At 41.2% G+C, this 19,228-nt stretch overlaps 1 protein-coding gene across 1 annotated transcript in view; it reads left to right on the top strand.

The window, feature by feature from the left end:
* The window catches only part of LOC148144480 (scavenger receptor cysteine-rich type 1 protein M130-like), a 33,478-nt gene extending 20,366 nt beyond the window's left edge, over positions 1-13,112 (top strand). The window contains exons 9-16 of the mRNA XM_087975337.1: positions 16-346; positions 457-498; positions 634-750; positions 2,101-2,208; positions 3,476-3,589; positions 4,778-4,909; positions 7,196-7,298; positions 13,052-13,112. Of these exons, the coding sequence (XP_087831463.1) occupies positions 16-346; positions 457-498; positions 634-750; positions 2,101-2,208; positions 3,476-3,589; positions 4,778-4,909; positions 7,196-7,298; positions 13,052-13,112 (1,008 nt within the window). The remainder of the gene's footprint in view (positions 1-15; positions 347-456; positions 499-633; positions 751-2,100; positions 2,209-3,475; positions 3,590-4,777; positions 4,910-7,195; positions 7,299-13,051) is intronic.
* Positions 13,113-19,228: the final 6,116 nt, after the last annotated feature.

Below are 19,228 nucleotides of genomic sequence, written 5' to 3' on the forward strand. Positions count from 1 at the left end.
TTCAATAATAATCAGTTCTGTACCACAGATACGCAAGACAGTGTGCACTTGCATGGAGGAATCAGCAACTGTTCTGGAAGAGTGGAAATCATGTGCGATAAACGCTGGGGAACGTTGTGTGGCGATTCCTGGGATATAACTGATGCTAATGTTGTCTGCAGAGAGCTGGGATGTGGCTTCGCTCTATCAGCCCGAGATGAGGCCGCTCTCTCCCAGGAGAAAGATGTTATCTGGCAGAATGATGTGAAGTGTAAGGGAAGAGAATTCTCTCTGTTGGACTGTCTCTCCGCAGCTCCAGCTAAAAGCAAGTGTAACCACAAGGAAATTGCCAGTGTAAAGTGTTCTGGTAAGATTGATGCTGACTGACGTGCGCCATTAATGTTAAAAATCAGGGCAACTATTTGATTTCCTAAGTTACATTGCCCTTTATAATTATTCGTACTTTCTGTTCCACAGGATCCGAGTTGGTGACGGTCTCCCCTTCACCTCCACCTGCGGGTATTTATGACTGATACTATTATTAGTATTTGTGTTCGCGTTCGCCAGTGCCATTGTTTCCTTCATGATGATTATTTACAATTTTCCATGGCAGACCTTAACTATGCTAAACCCATTTGTACCCCCTCCTTTAAGGGCAGGAAAGCCCGTCTATTTCCATGCCTGTTGTCGTCTGTTCATCTTTGGGAGTCTTGTTAATCTGTGAGTTGGTCGCATTACTGGTGGTCATGCAGAGAAAATTGCAAATGAAAGGTAAGCATCATATCTACCGACTGAGCTAACACTGCGTCACTTTCACTGTTGCATATGTTCTCGGGGCTGTACGTTTTTATTGCACTTTTCGAGCATTTGACTGAGATGGTCACGATTGTGCGGCATGGCTGTTTGTTTTCTTCGAGGGTCTTTGCCCAATGAAACGCTAAGTTTTAATAAACACTCAGATAAATGCATCAAAACTGTAAATAGCAGTTAAAAGAATATTCTAACTATGTGAAGTATGCATCAAGTCGCTCAATATATTTGGAGAGAAACTGAATTAACGTATAATGTGGAGTTGCTCCAGTCATTATCATTGGGAAAGAAATATAATGACTGCACTTTCTTATCTTTCAGTTAACATATACATGACATTCCAGAGCAGGTCAATGATGGCAGCAATATTTCTCCGTTTCATTGAGTTATTTGCAGACTGCCTCTAAATATTTCTTCATTAGTTACTATTATTTATGTTTCTTCAGTGTCTGGGTGCTGCTACCACAACCCAAGATCATTGAGAGGATTAAGGGTCCTTTTAAGGGAACTTCCAGTTAGGCAACAATTGGCTTCCCTTGACTGAGCAAATGATACTTCTGTACTTTGCACAATAATTTAAAAGCGTTTGCTTGGGAACCATTTTCCACGAGTTGGCAATGACAATCAACACTAATAACAATCATTTTCTATCCTTTCACATGCTCTTAATTTTCCTTTACATATAGCCATAAAAACTATGCACTTAGTCTATCACGATCAATGTCATCAAGGTGCACCTTATTTCATTCGTCTCACGTTTTGGTTTTTAACTAATTGTCATAATTATGCAATTGTTTAATGAAAGTAGTCCAATTCTAACAACATTATTATCAACCTTGTTTGTTAGCACCACGGTATGTTGAATATTAATTTGTAATCTCCTCAATGGTATCAAGTTTTTTTTAAAAAATATAGGTTATTAGCATTTTCGTTTTTTCATTGCATGAAAGAGTTTCATTTTCTGCACTCAACATTTTCACTCACATTTGCGAGCTGAGAATTTTCTTGAATAGAAGTTTGAATCAGCAAAATTAGAACAAAATACCCAAATTTATACCAACAAGGACGTCTCGCTCTTTCTGTTTAACATACTAGGTTCGGTAACTGATGTGACATGGAAATTAATCATGGCCTGTTAACTTGTTTTTCCAAGATGTTCTCCCTTCAGCGATCAGTTAACGTTGTGTGAAGATTCTAATCTACAGCATTGTGTGAACTCGTTCTTCTCTCCCCTGGTTCTTCAGATATAAACACCTTGTTTCTGCGAGTGTTCAGCTACAAATGCTGACCAGTCTATTGTTTATTCAACAGAACTTTACCTTGGTGGCAGAGGCTCACACCTTGGTTTGTACCAAGGAATTTATGAAGAAATTGAGAATATTCCCCCTGGCAAGAGGACGGATCACAAACATGGACCAGGTATATATTTCCAATTGTATAGTGAATCATGACTGGATAAGTATAGCTTCCAATTAATTTGCAGTCTTCCGTGATCAATGACTGAATGAACATGATTAATAGTTAAAACACAGTCGTCGTGTGTGGGAAGCTATCTCATTAACTTTGTCTCTGTCCGCATTTCGTGAGATGAAGAATTTCAATATAATAATCTCCACTGGCCTACATTCCTGATAGATTATTTCTGGCATGTATTTGAAAATGCAAACAGAACTATCAATTTCACTTCTACCCTGGTTCCACCCTGACCCCTTCAGATGGCTGGACAACTAATCAATTCGTCATTGATTTTAAAATGATATAATTTTTGCAGTAAGTATGGATTACACAGCACCAAAGAGCGGAAGCAAAATTGAGGAATCAATGTATAAACAAATATGATGAATCACAGAAGATGAGTGGTGCTGAAAGTGTGCATATGACTCTGAAACTTTGCAGGTGTTGAGATACAGTGTAAATGAATGGAAAGAAAATGTCTGGTAGATGATTAATGTGAAATTATCCATTTTGGTTGGAATAAAATTAGAAATGACTATTATTTGAACGGACATGGCCTGAAAATTAGAGATAGCAGATGTAGGACTAAATTGAGGAGGAAAATTTTCACCCAAAGGATTGAGAATTTATGGAATTCCCTGCCTCATCAGATGTTTTTAGAACTGGGGTGAATAATGTTTTGAACGTTAAAATCGTGAGTAAGTCGAATTGAAACCACGAAAAGATCAGCTATGATCTTATTGAACGGCGGAGCTGGCTGGAACGGTCAGATGGAGTACTCCTGCTCTTCGATCTTATATCATATTCCTTCCCGCAGTGGGTTCACTTGACATTATTCCAGATATTTCTACAGGCACGATTAAAGAACAATACTTTCTGTTGTCACCCTACAATTAATAACATAAAACCTTCAACTACAGTCCATAAGTCTACGACATACAGGATCAGGATTAGATCATTTGGCTCATCGAGTCTATTCTGCCATTCAATAAGGGCTGATGTGATTCTCAACCACTTTGATTTGTCTTCTCCTTGGATGTTTTTATCCCCTTATTAATCAATAACCTTTGTATTTCTGTTTTAAATACACACTGATTGGCCTCAATAGCCATCTGTGTTCCATAGATTCGCAAGCCTCTGGTTGAAGAATATTTGCCTCATTCTCAATCTTATTGGTCATGGCTTCTCTTGGAATTCGTGTTTGAAAATAACTCTCCATTTTTATTTTTAGTAATTTATGCTTCCATTGACTCACTCAATCGCATTGAATACTACACCAGCCACAACTTGACTGACAATAATCCCGGATCTGAAAATCTTGAGGTGAAATCCAACAGTATTCCAGGTGTGTATAGCATCACTTTCTGTCAATTAATTTTCGTCCTACACCCTCTATGCTGTTCTAAACTTAACGATGGCAACCCTCAGATGGTAGTGTGACCACTGGAATGTTGGTTAAAGAGAAAATCGCTGTTTTGATACCACATGATCATGGGCATGGTCTGTCCGGCTGGCTTGTTTCTAACAGAGATTATAGAGCCTATGACCTCTACTTGTAATGTGCAAAGAGATGTGCGTTCGATGTCGTTGCTTTCAGGAACTGCACTCACACCCATTCACAAAGAAGAATACGTCTCCTTAAGCTGACCATTACAAAAACAACCAGGTTATCATTCTAATCGCATTTTTCCAGCACACCTTGGCCCACAGTCTTGTATGTCTTGACATTGCAAGTGCATCACTGAATACTTTTTTGAGCGTGTTTTGCCTCTATCACCCTTCCTGGCAGAAAGTCGAAGATTTCCTGTTTACTTCTCCCATCACTTCTCTGAAATGTATGATCCCTGATCTTTGATCTCTCCATCAATAAGAAATGTTCCTCCTGTCTTCCCCAACTACTGTCGTCATCATTTCATGACTCATCGCAGGCATGCCAGCAACTCTGCATGCTCAGCTCCAAGTCAATTAATTGCAAGACAGATACTGCGGTAGGTCTCTCAGCCCTTCGTAACTCTTCCTCCTTTCAATGAGATAATTCCAAACTATGGTGTGGCCTAAATCCAGCTCCCTGCCTTTGAAGCATGTCCATAAATACCTTTGATCAACAATAATCTCGGCCACATTTAAAATTAAGAATTGATCAGACATCAGCTAATTTTTGGGAAATATATTTCCAAACCCTGTACAACTTTATCCTTTCTTGACATCTTCCCTGAACGGTCTGGCATTAATTCTGTGTATAACACCTCGAGCTAAAATAGTCTAATCAGTTGAAGTAGTTTACTTTATGTTCCCTGTCTTATCCGGGTTATTATCTTGAATAATTCAATCAGATAACCTTTCACCTTCTCATTTCCACAGAAAACAATCCCAATTTGCACCAACTCTGCTCATTCCGTAACTTCAGAATTTTGACCGAACTCTTCTGGTCTCAGTTTCCCGCACTTGCCTTATCTGAGGCATTCGTCTCGTTTTCTAGTTATCGTTGTTGTGTATTTCAATTTGTATCAGTGATGCTCATCTTTGTCTTCAGGTCGAATTCGTGGTGAGTATGACGATGTTGAGACTGAAGATGCAGACTGTCATGATGGAAAGTTACAATTGGACAGTGATCCTGATGAACCCCTCACACTTACAGATGATGACAGTGGTCTTTGTTCACTCGGTGAGTTGAATAACAGATACTCACATCTTTAACCACCTTTCTGTGCATTCACACTGCCATAATTCCTTTCCATTCCATGATAATATTATATTTACTGAAAATCCAAGAACAACGTCCAAACCTGTGCCTCACTTCCACAGCTTGTCACTGAGAAAGCAATGTATTATTGGAGAACGATTTTTATTTCAAGAGCATGAAGAACCGTCTTTCAAAATGAATTTGATGGTATTCATCATACACTGCGTTTTGTCAGTTCTTCGAATAGCTGATGTTCACCTAATTTTGTAATTACATATCTACAAAATTGCTGTTTCAATGCGTCATCAACTGGCTGTATGGAGAATATGAAAGATGGGGTTTTACGTGCTCAACAGTTTGAATGGTTTAGTTCTTGTAGCTCACAGGGAATACAGAGCCTAGGACCTTTACTTGTAATGTGCAAAGAGACGTGTGTTTGATGTGGTTGTTTTCAGGAACTGCATTCACACCCATTCCCGAAGAAGAATACGTCTCCTTAAGCTGAACATTAAAAATGCCAATAACTCACGGTTGCCTTTGAAACCCAGACTATCTGATCAGCTGCTTAACCATTTTAGTGTTTTCGAATGGCATTTTGGAAAAGAAAAACTGCTCCAATGTTCCTTGTGTTCCCAGTTATCCGCTTCCATTATTCTTCACTTTCTCTCCTTTTTCACAGAGAGTTGTTTAATTACTGTTGTGAGTACTCTCCTGTAACATGTAACAGTCACCACACTAACAACCAAGGTCCTATGTTTCTTTGAAGAATGGTCACCGGGCCTGTAACTTTAACTTTGATGTCTTCCAAACATGTGTCCAGACATGCTGGGTTTTTTCTAGCAATTCCCGTTGTTTGCTTCTGATTATGAATGGCCAAATGAGCTTCCCTGCACTGCATGATTCGATAGAACTATGATACAGCCGTTGCCATGTTACCTCTGTTGTCCAATCAGAAAATACATCTGACTTCCCCTGATAACTCGCATATCGGTGGCGCCTTCACTGTTGACATGCACTGGATGTGCGATCCAAACTTTTACAACGTTCGCATCAAGCCCATAATTGCGACGTTTCCCTCTGAGTTCCAATGTTTCTGATGCAGAGGAGAGAATGGGATGCCTTGGCTTTCTGCAAAATTCTGAAATATCTTGAGCACTATGTAATGTTGAAAATCATCATGGGAAACTTGACATTTATTTTTCAGTTAAACATTGAATACATTCGTGAGGATTGTTTAAATTAATGAAGAAAGCAACTTTTATTGTTTCACAGAGATCTATTAAATTGTTTTAGGAGTGCGAAAGAAACCATAGATATTTGTTTATCTTGCATTTTCAATCAACATCTCACCTGCAAAATCGTGCATGGCCAGTGATATACTAAACACACAGATAGAGAAACATGTCAATGTGCCTTCCAAATATGGCCCGTCATCAGTCTGACCTTGCTGAGGCAGAATTAGTCTTGTCCCTACTCCATGGAGTGAGAGTTTCAGCTAGGGATTGGTAGATTCATGTGCTGTGAATAGAGCCAGAGGTGACTTGAACGCGTGGACTCAAATTATTTTTTTTATCATTTCAGGTCGATTTTAGAAGCGATTTCAACATGGGACGTCCTAATATTGCGAGAAGTCACCGACTATCGTTTTGAATCTCCAAAATATTTTTCTCAATATAAGCTGCAACTGGTTGTAATTCAGCAGCATGTACTTTGGCATTGAAATGTATATATTTGCATATATATACATTTGAAATATATCTGAAAAATTGCATGTTGTGTGTTTTAATGAGTTAAAAGTGGGTATAAACAGAGTGCATCGAAGTTATTTTTTATGTGTGCATACATTACGTAATTCATTTCTCAGTGTGAATGTTTGAAGTCACAATAGTGGACGATGGTCCTGTGGCTTGTCAATGAGGTATTGAGGAAATTCCATGTGAAATTGCTTTGCTTTCTCATACCGAATGAAGGAGGCTTTTAAACTTGTCAAGCCAAAGAATTCTATGAAGTGCTGTTTTGCTATTTATTGAATGAAATGTTCTGTCCCTGAACTGGGAATATTTCTGAAAGTGATGTTGCAAAATGTAGGACACAATTCATCAATAAACATGCAGTGATTGCAAGTTTGTTTTGGGATTCTGAGTCCGTTTGTTGATGTCAGTGCCAAGTGTATGTGTGTGAGTGTCAGTGAGTAAGTGAGAGTGGTTGTAATTGGCTGTGCTTGTGCAACTGCATCTCTGAATATGAGAATATTTTTGATTCGGCCAGTACGTTGGAACGCTGATTGCAGGATGGAAGAACACAGGAAACGAAAGGGAACTTGGAAAGTTAACACTCAGAAGGATCGTGGCTTACAATCTGCTTGCATCAGGTGGGTTAGGTAAGCAAGGAGGCACATGACAAGGTTTCCTGCATTAGTCGGAAAATACGTGGTTTAATTTTTATGCAGTCAGGTTGTGTGTTGTCGAACTTTAATTCGGCCACATTTGGAAGATGACACACAGTTCTGGCTGCCAGAAGTTCTCTCGCTTCCTCTCTCTACCCCCTCCGCCAACCCCGTCCTCCTCTTGTATTCCAAGTGAGACAATGCCAACCAATACCAGTCCATAAGCGGTAGATATTGTTTCTTGGATAAAGCATTCAAGCCTGTGAATTTCCCAGGTTACAACGATACTTTATTCTTCAAGGAGAAAGTGAGGACTGCAGATGCTGCAGATCAGAGCTGAAAGTGTGTTGCTGGAAAAAGCGCAGCAGGGCAGGCAGCATCCGAGGAGAAGGAGAATCGACGCTTCGGGTATGAACCCTTCTTCAGGAATCATTCTTGGATGCTGCCAGCAACACACTTTCTTCTTCAAACCTGCGCTTGTAGAAATTTTGTTCAATCGACCTTGCCCCTGTGATATGAGCAGAAGGAGATGAACAGACCCAGTGTTGGCCTGACCCCTTCAGATATTAAATTCTTCCATCACTTAGAATCTGACTCAATAAATTACATAGATATGTAAATTGCACAAAGTGCAAGAATATTCATCATTTCTCCTTGTTAAAACAATTCACTGGGAGGTCCCCGAATACAGTTGCCAGCAAATGTTCGATTTAAGGTGTACAATGTCAGGAAACAGCCCAAAGATAAATCAATTCGACATTGCAGAAGAAACTCATTGGTTTCTCAACAGAAACATCTTTCACTCTGAGGGAACCTGAAGTACAATTGAAATCATCTCACTAGTGTGTGCATGTCTGTGTGCTTGCATCTGTGTGAAGCGTATGTGCGTCAGTGTCGTGGGTACCGGTGTGCGCGTCAATATAGATGGTTGTCTTTCTGTATCTGTATGCTGCTGTGAGTTGGTCGCTCTCTTTCTCTCTCTCTGATGGTACGCTGCATCTTCTCCTATGCAGTGGCGTTGGCAGTCCAGCAGAGGGTGGCGTTATATCAGTTTTAACACAAGGGAGTAATTGGGACAGAGACATTTCTCTTCTCTTTTTCTCTCTCTGCCTTTTTCTTCTCTCCTCCTCACTCCTCCATCTCTCTCTCTCTCCCTCTCCCTGTCCCACTCTCACCTCGTTCTTCCTTCATCTGTCCCCTGCTCCATATCTCTCTACATGTCTGCCGTTCCCCACACCCTCTCCCCCACGCTTTATCCCTTCCTCTCCTGCTTCTGATTCTTCACTGTTCTCACTCTTTCCCTTTGTCGTGTTCCTGTCTGCCCTGTCCCTCTTCCTCTCTCCCTGAGTAACTCGGAAAATATTATGGGGAGCAATGAATTACCAGGAGGAGGTCACCTCGTGTGATCAAGGCACAGGCTATGGTACCAAAGCACTTCTGTTGGCCTGGACTGCATAAGGATGTGTACACTTTGCCATACATTTCAGAGGTGCGTAGTAGGGTGAGCCACAGGCAGTAATCAAACTAGTGCATTTGCTGCCAATTACCGCAGATCCCAAGAACACGTCACGTGGGTTATGATTGATTGTGTATGTCCTCTCCGTAAAACCAGAAGTGGGAAGCATTGCTTGCTCACTGTAATGGATGTGGCTATCAGATTTGCGGAGGTATTTCCATATTGGTGTGTTAAGGCAAAAAGGGTGGTGGAGGAGTTGGTACCTTTCTTTACCCAGTATGGGTAACCGAGGGAGATTCATTCAGACCAAGTCTCCAATTTTGCTCCGCAGTATTTAAGGAAGTCATGGATACATTCTGCATGCAGCACTTTAAATTAAATGCGTACCATCCTGAATCCAAGGGAGCCTTGGAAAGGTGGCATCAGACCCCGTAGATCATGTTTAAGAGCGAACTGTCAGGGCTACCCAAATGCTTGGGATAAAGGTATCCCATTCACATTGTTTGGATTAGAAATGCAAAAAGCCTCCACCGCTTTCTCTGGCAGCTCATTCCAAACACGAATCATGTGAAAAAGCTACACTCAGTTCCCTTGTAATCCTGCCCCCTCTCACCTTAAATTTATGCCCTGTGTGTTTGGTTTCCCCCACCCTGGTGAATGAAAAGCCTTGGATGCTCACGTTATGTATGTCAATCGTGACATTGTAAAGCTTTACAATGTCATCCATCAGTCACCTACAATCCGGGAAGAAATCAGTCCCAGCCTATCCAACCATTCCTGGCAACACAAACCATCCAGTTTAGATTACAGCATTGTCAAACTTTTCTGCTTTCTTTTCCAATTTAATAACATCCTTCCTTAAGCAGGGCGAGCAGAATTGAGCGTGGTACATCAAAAGTGGCCTCACTAGATGGTGTGTCCTCACCAGATTCATACCAGGAATGCCAACGACAGCCAGAATGGGGTAGGAGACACCCCGAATTATCCAAAACACGTCCTGAATTCGAGATGTTAGAGGTATCCAATTCTGGGAATGCCAGTAGAGTCAATTGTCGAAACTTCAGTCCATTGTCGTAATGATCACAATCAGTCACTCTCAGAATCCAATCTCTTCCTCTGTCTGTCGAGACGACCGTCCCCCATTACTGAGGGAGTTGGCACAACCACTGACATGGCAGGGTAACACGCTGCAAGGAGTCCCTGAGTATTAAAGGAGGAGAGTGCCCTCCAGGTACACAGCGATAAACTGTGGAGCCTGATGTTAATGGGAGATGGAGAGCAAACAGGTTCCATTAACCCATTCCATTCCAGCAGCGTTCTACACAGTAACATCGAACGTCTGCCCAGTCTCATCGGTACCTCCGTGGCTCACTGGGGGAGTCAATGTGACACGTTTCAGATACGAGAGTGTTGTCAGAGGACTGGAGAAGTGTAAATTACCCAGGGGTGTATTCAAAAAAATAGAATGGATTTGTTTTATTTTTAATTCATTCACTGGACCTGATGTGTCTTTGGCTGGGCCCAGCATGCTGCCTGACCTGCTGTGCCTTTCCAGCACCACACTCCCGACATTTATCATGCTGTCCCTAGTTACGTCCATGAGAAGGTAAGGCGTGCGACTTGGAGGGGACTTGAAGGATAAGGAGCAGCATATGGGGGAACACCAATCCCTGCAGGTTCCCCTCCGAGCCCCTCACCATCTCGACTCAGAATGGTGTGAATTGGTCAGAATCCTGGAAATCCCTCCCGATGGGACATTGTGGTTCTGCCCTACAGCACATTGACTGCAGCAGTTCAAGAAGGCAGGCCCGACCCCCGCACCTTCTCAAACACAGAAAAAAACGCATGTACACACTTTTGAGACAAGAAGGGTGCGGAGTTCCCAGAAGGAAAATGACCTGTTGTTCCTCCAGCTTGCACTGAGCTTCGCGAGGTTATAATAGCAAACCTGCGAGAGATTCTTTCCAGAGAACAAGGTGGTGATGAGAACATTCCCAACGAGCCTTTTATCAATCCTTTGTCTATCCAACTATTTTCATCTCTCATTGTCCCACCTCACTCCATTTTTCACTCATTCATCCGTCGCCATACCTTCTCCAGGATATATATCAATAGCTTCAGAGCCAAAGCCAATTCTGAAGGAGGTCAGTGAACCCGAAACGTTAACTATGCTTGCTCTCCACAGATACTGCCAGACCTGTTGAGTATTTTTTTTTAACAATTTCTGTCTGTTTCCGATGAATGTTTCAGTGCAGGACAATTTGGGAACAGTGATCAAAGTTCAGTATGTTTAAGGTAGGTAGAATAATGATCATACAGGTCCCCTGGTAAATGTTTTAGTACAATGCAAGGCAAATGATAAGGTCATCAGGCAGTAACTGGAGAAATTAGATTTAAGGGATTCTTTTCAGGGGAAATCTAATTTTGTCAGGTGGGAATCATTTAAAGGTCAATGATCAGAATTCGGAATCACGTGGAATCAGAGTAGATTGGGAGAAAGCATTCCCGAAAACAAATGGGACAAGCAGGTGACAACAATAGTTTAGAGATCTGCAAAAGCAGCGAAGATGGACGTCAGGTGATGGAAGGCACTGCCTGGAAACTTGGGGAATGCAGATTGAAACTTGCCACAGCATTAGATGAATATGGAAGCAAATATTTGCAAGATTATCCGATTAAGACAGGACACTGGCATTAGGTAATCATGAGTGTTTGAAAAGCCAGTACAGACACAATTGAGGAGAAAGTGAGGTCTGCAGATGCTGGAGGTCAGAGATGGAAATGTGTTGCTGGGAAAACGCAGCAGGTCAGGCAGCATCTAGGGAACAGGAGAATCGCTTAGAAGGGCTTATGCCCGAAACGTCGATTCTCCTGTTCCCTAGATGCTGCCTGACCTGCTGCGTTTTTCCAGCAACACATTTCCATCACAGACACCATTGGCCGAACAAACTCATCCCAGTCTGTAAGGCTATTGCAACTCAGTGATTCTGTGACAGACAGACTGTCTTCAAACGTGTAGCCTCAGTCTTGGATCCTAATTCACGTTTGTTCGCACTGATTGAATCTCAAACTGATCGTTTCTGTCACGCTGAATCATTCTGTTAGACGTTTGTTTACCAGTAACTAGATTTCAGAAATTTTGTGCGACCGTTCAGGATTTAAGGTGTTAACATATTTATAGATTCCCAGTTGACATGAGCCTGGAGCTGAGATGTGCTCTTCCATGTTGACGCCCCCATTGAGATTCTGTTGAGTGTATATTCTAATTCCGAATTTACTGCTTTTTCCATCTGATATTTTTTATTTTAAAGGAGAAACAGGCGACAACATTAGAGTACAGAATTTACCACGGTACCAGGTGTTTCCTGTTGTTTGAACAGAAAGGCAAGACGCGTAGTGACGGTTCTGATGTTCTGCAGAATGAGAAGCTGCCTTTTCATACACTGAACCTTACATAAATCCTGCCAAATTCCAAATTATGATCTGCTGTAAAATATGCTTCTGCGTGTTTTTTTAACAACATGCTACGGCTCTTCGATGCAATCAATTCATTGGTAACGTCCAGCATTTATGATATCAAAATGCGTGTTCATGCATTTTGCCTCTGTCTGAAAGATCAGATTTCTTCAGATGATTGGCAATTTGCCCTGTATCGTAACACAACCCATATATGATGTGAAATTCGGCAGCACATCTGCGAGACATGGTGCAGGCGCTGTCTTGTAGATGACTAGATCAAAACAGCACAGGATAAAATGGAAATTGTTGATAATGTGAATGAATGTAGTTATAACGCTAAACTGTACCCAGTTTCTTAACCATGGACACACGATCTAAGTTCTGATGGTGTTGGCAATCTGAATTAAGAACACAGAAGAACTGCAGAAACTTGGGACAAATATGATCTTAATGTTTCGAGTCCATTGACTGTTATTCAGACCTGAAGAGGGCTGGATAATGCTGATTTATGTGCAATTTATCTAAGATGCTCAAGGGAAAGAGATGTGGGCAGTGAGCAGAGAATAAGACAGAGACAGGCCTTATAGTAGTAAAGGAGCGATGTGGATTCCAAATCGGTATTGATGATAAGTGTGACAATCAGGACGTCACTGATCTGAGCACCTACAGTTTCATTCAAAACACTTATGTATATTACAAACAACTGAGTTACAGCACTGATGCTGTTGTAACAACATTGATCACAGACTTTCAGGGAGAGAAAATAACACACACACTTCCACAACTTCATTTTGTATTCTGTGATTATTCAATTTTGTTTCAGGTATTTTGTGATCTACACTTCCGTAAAGAGTGGTTACCTGCAAAAGGATAATTTGACATGATGACCTTTATATCAATGTCTCTGCACTATTTATGTCCCGAGGTAGTGCGGGAAATGGGCCACATGTGTTCCTATGTTAACCAAAGGACAAATCCAACTAGGCCAAATATTGTCCAAACCACTTGCTTTCAGTCAGCAGCCATGTGTTGGAAGGGGTCACCAACAGTGTTGTCAAATAGGAACCACACGGTAATAAAGTGTGTGCTGACTTCCAGTCTGAGTTCCACCAGGGCAACTTAGCTCTTAATCAAGCATCGATAATGCTGGGAAACTCAACATGTCTCGCTGAAACTTAGGACAGGGATACATAGTGATGGAGTACTCCCAAATGCCGGACTGGGTGCATCTCCAACAAAACTCAAGAAGCTTGACAGCATCCGGACCACAGCAGCTCGAGTGACTGTGACCACAACCACAAAAATCTACTACCATCAGTAACAGCAATGTTCAGTATTTTCACAAGGTACCGAATAAATTCACCAAGGCTCCTCAGACTGCAGTTTACAAACTTACGAGAAATTCTACCCAGAGAAGAAGGCCGGCAGATATTTGGGAACAGACCAAGTTTACATCTGTGCAATTCATTATCTTAATTGAAATTATGTCGCCATTCCTTCCTTGCCGTTGGGTCAAAATCTTGGAAAATACCTCCCTCACGGCATTGTCGGTCTAACCGCAGCATTTCGTGTTCAATGTTTAAAGAACCCAGTTCATGACGGATTTCTCAAGGGGAAATAGCGATGGGTAATAAATGCTGGCAGAGACAGCACTGCCCCTATCCAGTGATGGAATTTTAAACAGAATATGAAGTTGATTACAGGGAAATGGTCTGAGGTTCAGGTCATGATCTGCATTTCATTCCACAATTGAAGACACCAGAATATCTGAAATATCCCTCTTTCTGCTCCATGTGCCCCAGAGTGCAATGAAAGAGTTGTCTGAACAGCAGATTGTCCTGAAACTATCGCTGATCTTCTTGTGCATTGTTCCACCCATTTCAATGAAACTGTTGGTAGAATGAAATGACGCTAGATATCGATTTACATTAACAAATGGTTTCAAATTTTCAAATTCTACGTTTTATATCCATGAAGTTAGAAGTCATACATCACCAAATTAAAGTCTGAAAGGTTCATTCGCAATCACAAGCTTTTGGAGTGCTGCGCTTTCATTAGGTGACTTCATGGTGATCCTCCAGTTGAACACATTACCAATCTTCTCTCTCTCTCTCTGTGTCCCTCTCTCTTTCTCTCTCTCTCTGTCTCTGTCTATATCGCCATCTCTCTCTCTCTCTCATACGAATGCAGACCGATAAATTTGTGTTCTCATTGGAAAAAAGAAGGCTAAGGGGGGATTTGACAGAGACATAATAGATGATCAGAGGATAAGATAGGGCAGGCAGTGAAATACTTTTCCTAGGATGATTTCGTCAGTTTGTAGGAGAAGGCATAACTACAAATTGAGGGGTGATAGATTTAAGACAGATGTCAGTGGCAGGTTCTTTACACAGGGAGAGGTAAGGGCGTGGAATGCCCTACTTGCTAATGAAGTCAACTCAGCCACATTAGGAAGATTTAAACAGTCCATAGATGAGCACATGGATGATTTTGGGATAGTGTAGGGGGACGAACTGAGAATAGTTCACAGTTCGGCGCAACATCGAGGGCCGAAGGGCCTGTTCTGCGCTGTATGTTCTAATTTTACCTTCTACATTTAGCTTCCACAGTTTTCACGCTGGTAGGAAACTGATGCATCTTTCTTGAATGTACCCAATGACATCCCAATCTTTTCGAGAATTCCACTCACAATTCCCTGAGTGCCAAAATCTCTGTGCAACCCTATGAAATGGCAAACCTGTATCTCAAGACCATGACCCATTTTTCTCGATACCATAAGCCAGACGAACATCAAACCTGTTTCCTGCATGTCAAGGCCGTGAGAAGTATTTGCGTTTCAATGAGATCCTCACCAATGATTGTGGACACAATGAATACAATGTTTCCTTCCAGGACACATCTGCTGTGCTCGATATCAGTCTGGTAGATTTCACTGCAACTATTCCAATGCAAAGCCCTGTATCTTAGGCAAGGCGATCAAAACTGCACATAATACTTCAACGGTCTCTGCAATGTTCTGTAGAAGCATTTTTTTTAAAAAAACCTTTATTCTTGGACTGAACCCGTTTTTCAAAGAAGGTCAAATTCGCACTTACCTTTTATTCTCGGAATTGTTTCCTTGTTTTCAGTTAATGGGGTACCGAGTCATCCGTTTCTCTTTGTTCATTATCACTAACATACCTTTAAATATTTATTTTACTCTCTGGTGTTCTATTCTCTCCTGTTTTCTGTCCAATGTCGTTAACCTTACACTGATCCGAGTTAGACGGCATCTTTCACGCATTTTCTCTTTGACTCAACTTGTCCAGAAGGCCTTGAAGCCTGTTTGTATGGTTCTGATCAGCAAACCTCGCAAAGTCACATTTAATCCCCTCATCCAAAATCGTTGAAGTGCGTTGTAGATAGCTAATGTCCCACCTTCGATTTCCCATACACTCCGTTTATCACCTCCTTCCCACTGAAAATGCACAACGTTTTCTCTCAGTGAGACAGTTCTCTGTCCTGACCAGTATGTCACATATGATAGCGCAGGCGTCAGTTCTGTACACCAACCTCTTGCGCTAGATTTTATCAAAAGTGTTCAATGAGCCGTCGATACCACATGGACAGATTCTCCCATATTCAATATAAAAGTTCCCTCATCAAAATATTGTGAAATTCTCAAACCAAGACTTCTCTTCCATAATTAATTTCAATTTTGTCAGTTCCCAGTTGATGCTTGTTTTCACATTGTTTATGGTGGACACTACCATGTCCAGAATATTGCAATTAACCGGACAGCCTGTACATCCCTGTTTCTCCCTTCCTCGAATTTAGAACAGACAGTTCATATTTTCGAGTTCTTCCAGACTTGTTTCTTTTTCAGAATCTGGAAACTTTTGCATTGTGACAAACCAAAACATGTATTAAATCTGTTGCCGTCTCAGTTAGTGCCAACAAATGCAGTTTATCAGGCTCCACAAATTGCCAATGAAAGCCTTCAGTCTGAAACGTCGATTCTTCTGCTCCTCGGATGCTGTCTGACCTCCTGTGCTATTCCAGCGCCACACAGTTCGACTCTGATCTCCATAATCTACAGTCCTCACTTTCTCTGGTGAAGTGACAAACTTGTTCCATTTTTGTATAACTTAGTCTACTCAGAGAGTCGGAGTGGCGTGGAATGCACTGCCTGTTACTGTAGCAGACCAGCCTACTTAAAGGGCATTTTAATGGTCATTAGACAGACATATGGATGAAAATGGACTACTGTAGGATAAATTAATTCCACAGGTCGGCTTCGGATTGATTCCACAAATTGGCGCAACATTGAGGTCGAAAAGGGCCTGTATTGCGCTGTAATGTTCGATATTCTACGTTCTATGCTCTACATGTACAGTCACAGTTGCCATGATGTCAGGCCCTGCAAGTTTGAAACCTGAGGCATATCAAGAGGAAATTTGATATTTGGCAAATTTGAATAATTGCAAAACATTGTTGTATTGCACTTTATCCGTCCCAGAAGAGCTGACCATCCAAGGATGGAAATCAACATGATTTGAAATTTGAGCAGATTTTGCAGACGAAGAGCAAAAGAAAACAATTATTTCCTCTCGTAACTGGGTTGGACAAATTCTATCGAATGATTCTGATGAGTAACATATTGGAAGGTATAGTGATGGAGACGAGGGAACAAGTTTGCAGAAGAGACATAGAAATTACGAACTGTAGTAAAAATAAGATAAGATTTTTGGGGACTTTTTAAAGTTTTTCTAAAAGTTAATTCAATGGTTAACACTTTTAGAATGACGGAAAGCTGATTTTATAAAGAAACAAGACTGACATTTGAAGAAAACAACAAGTTGAGCAGCATGTGTGGACACACAAAGCGAGTTAATATTTTGCATCAAATGTGATTATTCAGGATAATGACAGTTGTTAATACAGTGCACAGACGGGGGAGGAGAAGAGACTGAAACAGGTGGTCTGTGTGCTCAGAGAATAAGACAACGGACTGATAGTTATAGTAATAGACAGAATTATGACTCAGAATAGGTGCTAAGGATTGGGGGAATGAGATTAATGTGGGTCTGCTGTGTTGAGACCAATGTCGACAGGACAGGAATATATAAAGGAGGAAATGGGTTACTTGTAATCTAAAGGAAGGGTAGAGGTTCAGCTCAGAAGTTGTTAGTCTCAATTTTTAGTCCTGAAGAGTGTAAAGTGAAGAAATGGAAATTGAGCTCTTTCTCCAGCTGCTCGTGGAGATGCTGAGTTGCAGAGTATCTTCAAAGAATCTGAGACCAATAACCTCCTGTGGTTGTGTGATTTTGTGATGTGGATTCCGGAGTGGGGACTCGCTTCCAAGTCAAAATCTGAAACCTCATTGATCTGTTAAGGTGAACTAGTGTTTGGAACCCGGTTTCATTGTACCCATTAATGGTCACATCATTTCTCATTGGTGGAAAAGACAGAGTTTACTCAATAGCCTGCTCACATCAAAATCTATTGGTTGATGGAAAGAAACACGAGCCCCTGGACAAGGCGTGGTGAAGGAACTAACTGTTACAGAAATCGAGGAGTCACTTGATACGTTAACTGCTGCTCAGTATCTGTGAAACAGCATTCAGCAAATGTTCCGATTTGATCTGGAATCACCAGCTGGGACGATGTTTGTAAGCCTCGTGAAGTTCCTTCTTCTGCAGCTATTGAACTGTGAGTTATAGTCTCTTGAATACATTTTCTCAACCATTGATAGGTCAATGATTAGTAACATACATGTGGCAAAAATATAATGATAAGTCTATGCGAGATAAAATAGTGGCATGATAGGGAATAAAATTATTTTGTCTTCATTATTTTTTGACTTTTTATGGAACTATTTCTGAGGCTTCAGAGATTCCCAACCACAACCCCCATTCACCCCCAATCCTTGCACTTATTCGTAGTTTCCGTACAGCTCACAGAGTTCAAAACCTACTCAGACAATTCGGGTGTGTTTGGAAACAGTGCCCATCGCTGCTTCAACAGTGTGTGTAGTCGGGAAACCTGGTGAACAATATTTACCTAATTTATTCGTCAATATTTGGGAGAGTGTAAAATAGAAACAGAATATTTTTGCATTTCTAGGAGTTTGATGTGCCACTGATTTTAGTTAGTATTTCTTCTCTTTATATTCGAAAACTTTCTCGACACTGATGCATTTATATAGCGCCGTTGACAATGTCAGTGAAACAAAGGAACTCTGGGCCAATTTGGTACATTTTGTTGTTGAGACAGTTCTGCAATTTTGAAAACGTGACAGGCAAGTTCCTCCGAGGAAACTGTAAGAAACATTGCTGTGATAAAGGACGCAGTTAGCCGTTCGCATCCTCAGTGGAACAAAGGCGTTGTGTGCTAATTTGTTATATTTTATTGTTCAGACAGTTCTGCGATTTTGGAAATTTGGCAGGCAATTTATTCCATGAAATCTGTTATACTTGTCGCTCTAATAAAGAGCACAGTTAACTGGTTATCTTCAAATAACCAAAGCGAAACATTCACGCTGCTTTCTGTCTGCAAATGTTGCCAGATCTGCGAAGTGTTTCCAGCAATTTCTCCTTTGTTTCTGATTTCCAACATGCACAGTTCCTTTGTTCGCCAGTTTGTTATTCACAGAAGTTGGTCGAATGATTGGCACTGGCCAGGCCAATATCAAAAGCTCTCCTTCCTGTACTGGGAAAGTTGTTGAAGAAATTCCGTCAAATTACTGTAAACGTATTTTAGAGAAAGATGCTTCTTTTCTCTCTCCAAATAAAAACTGTATGTATAAAATACCTTTACATACATAGGTAGTCATTGAAACAGGTCACTACTGTACCACAGTTGAAAAGTATGGTGCTGGAAAAGCAGAGCCGGTAAGGCAGCATACGAGGGACAGGAGGTTCGACGTTGCGAGCATAAAATCTTCATCAGGATAAAGATCTTATGCTTCAAACGTCGACTCTCCAGCTCCTCGGGTTCTGCCCGGCCAGTTGTGCTTTTC

The sequence above is a fragment of the Chiloscyllium plagiosum genome, unplaced genomic scaffold, assembly GCF_037043375.1.
Source record: "Chiloscyllium plagiosum isolate Xiang-an unplaced genomic scaffold, Cpla_swu_hap1 HiC_scaffold_27, whole genome shotgun sequence".
NCBI classification, from domain to species: domain Eukaryota; kingdom Metazoa; phylum Chordata; class Chondrichthyes; order Orectolobiformes; family Hemiscylliidae; genus Chiloscyllium; species Chiloscyllium plagiosum.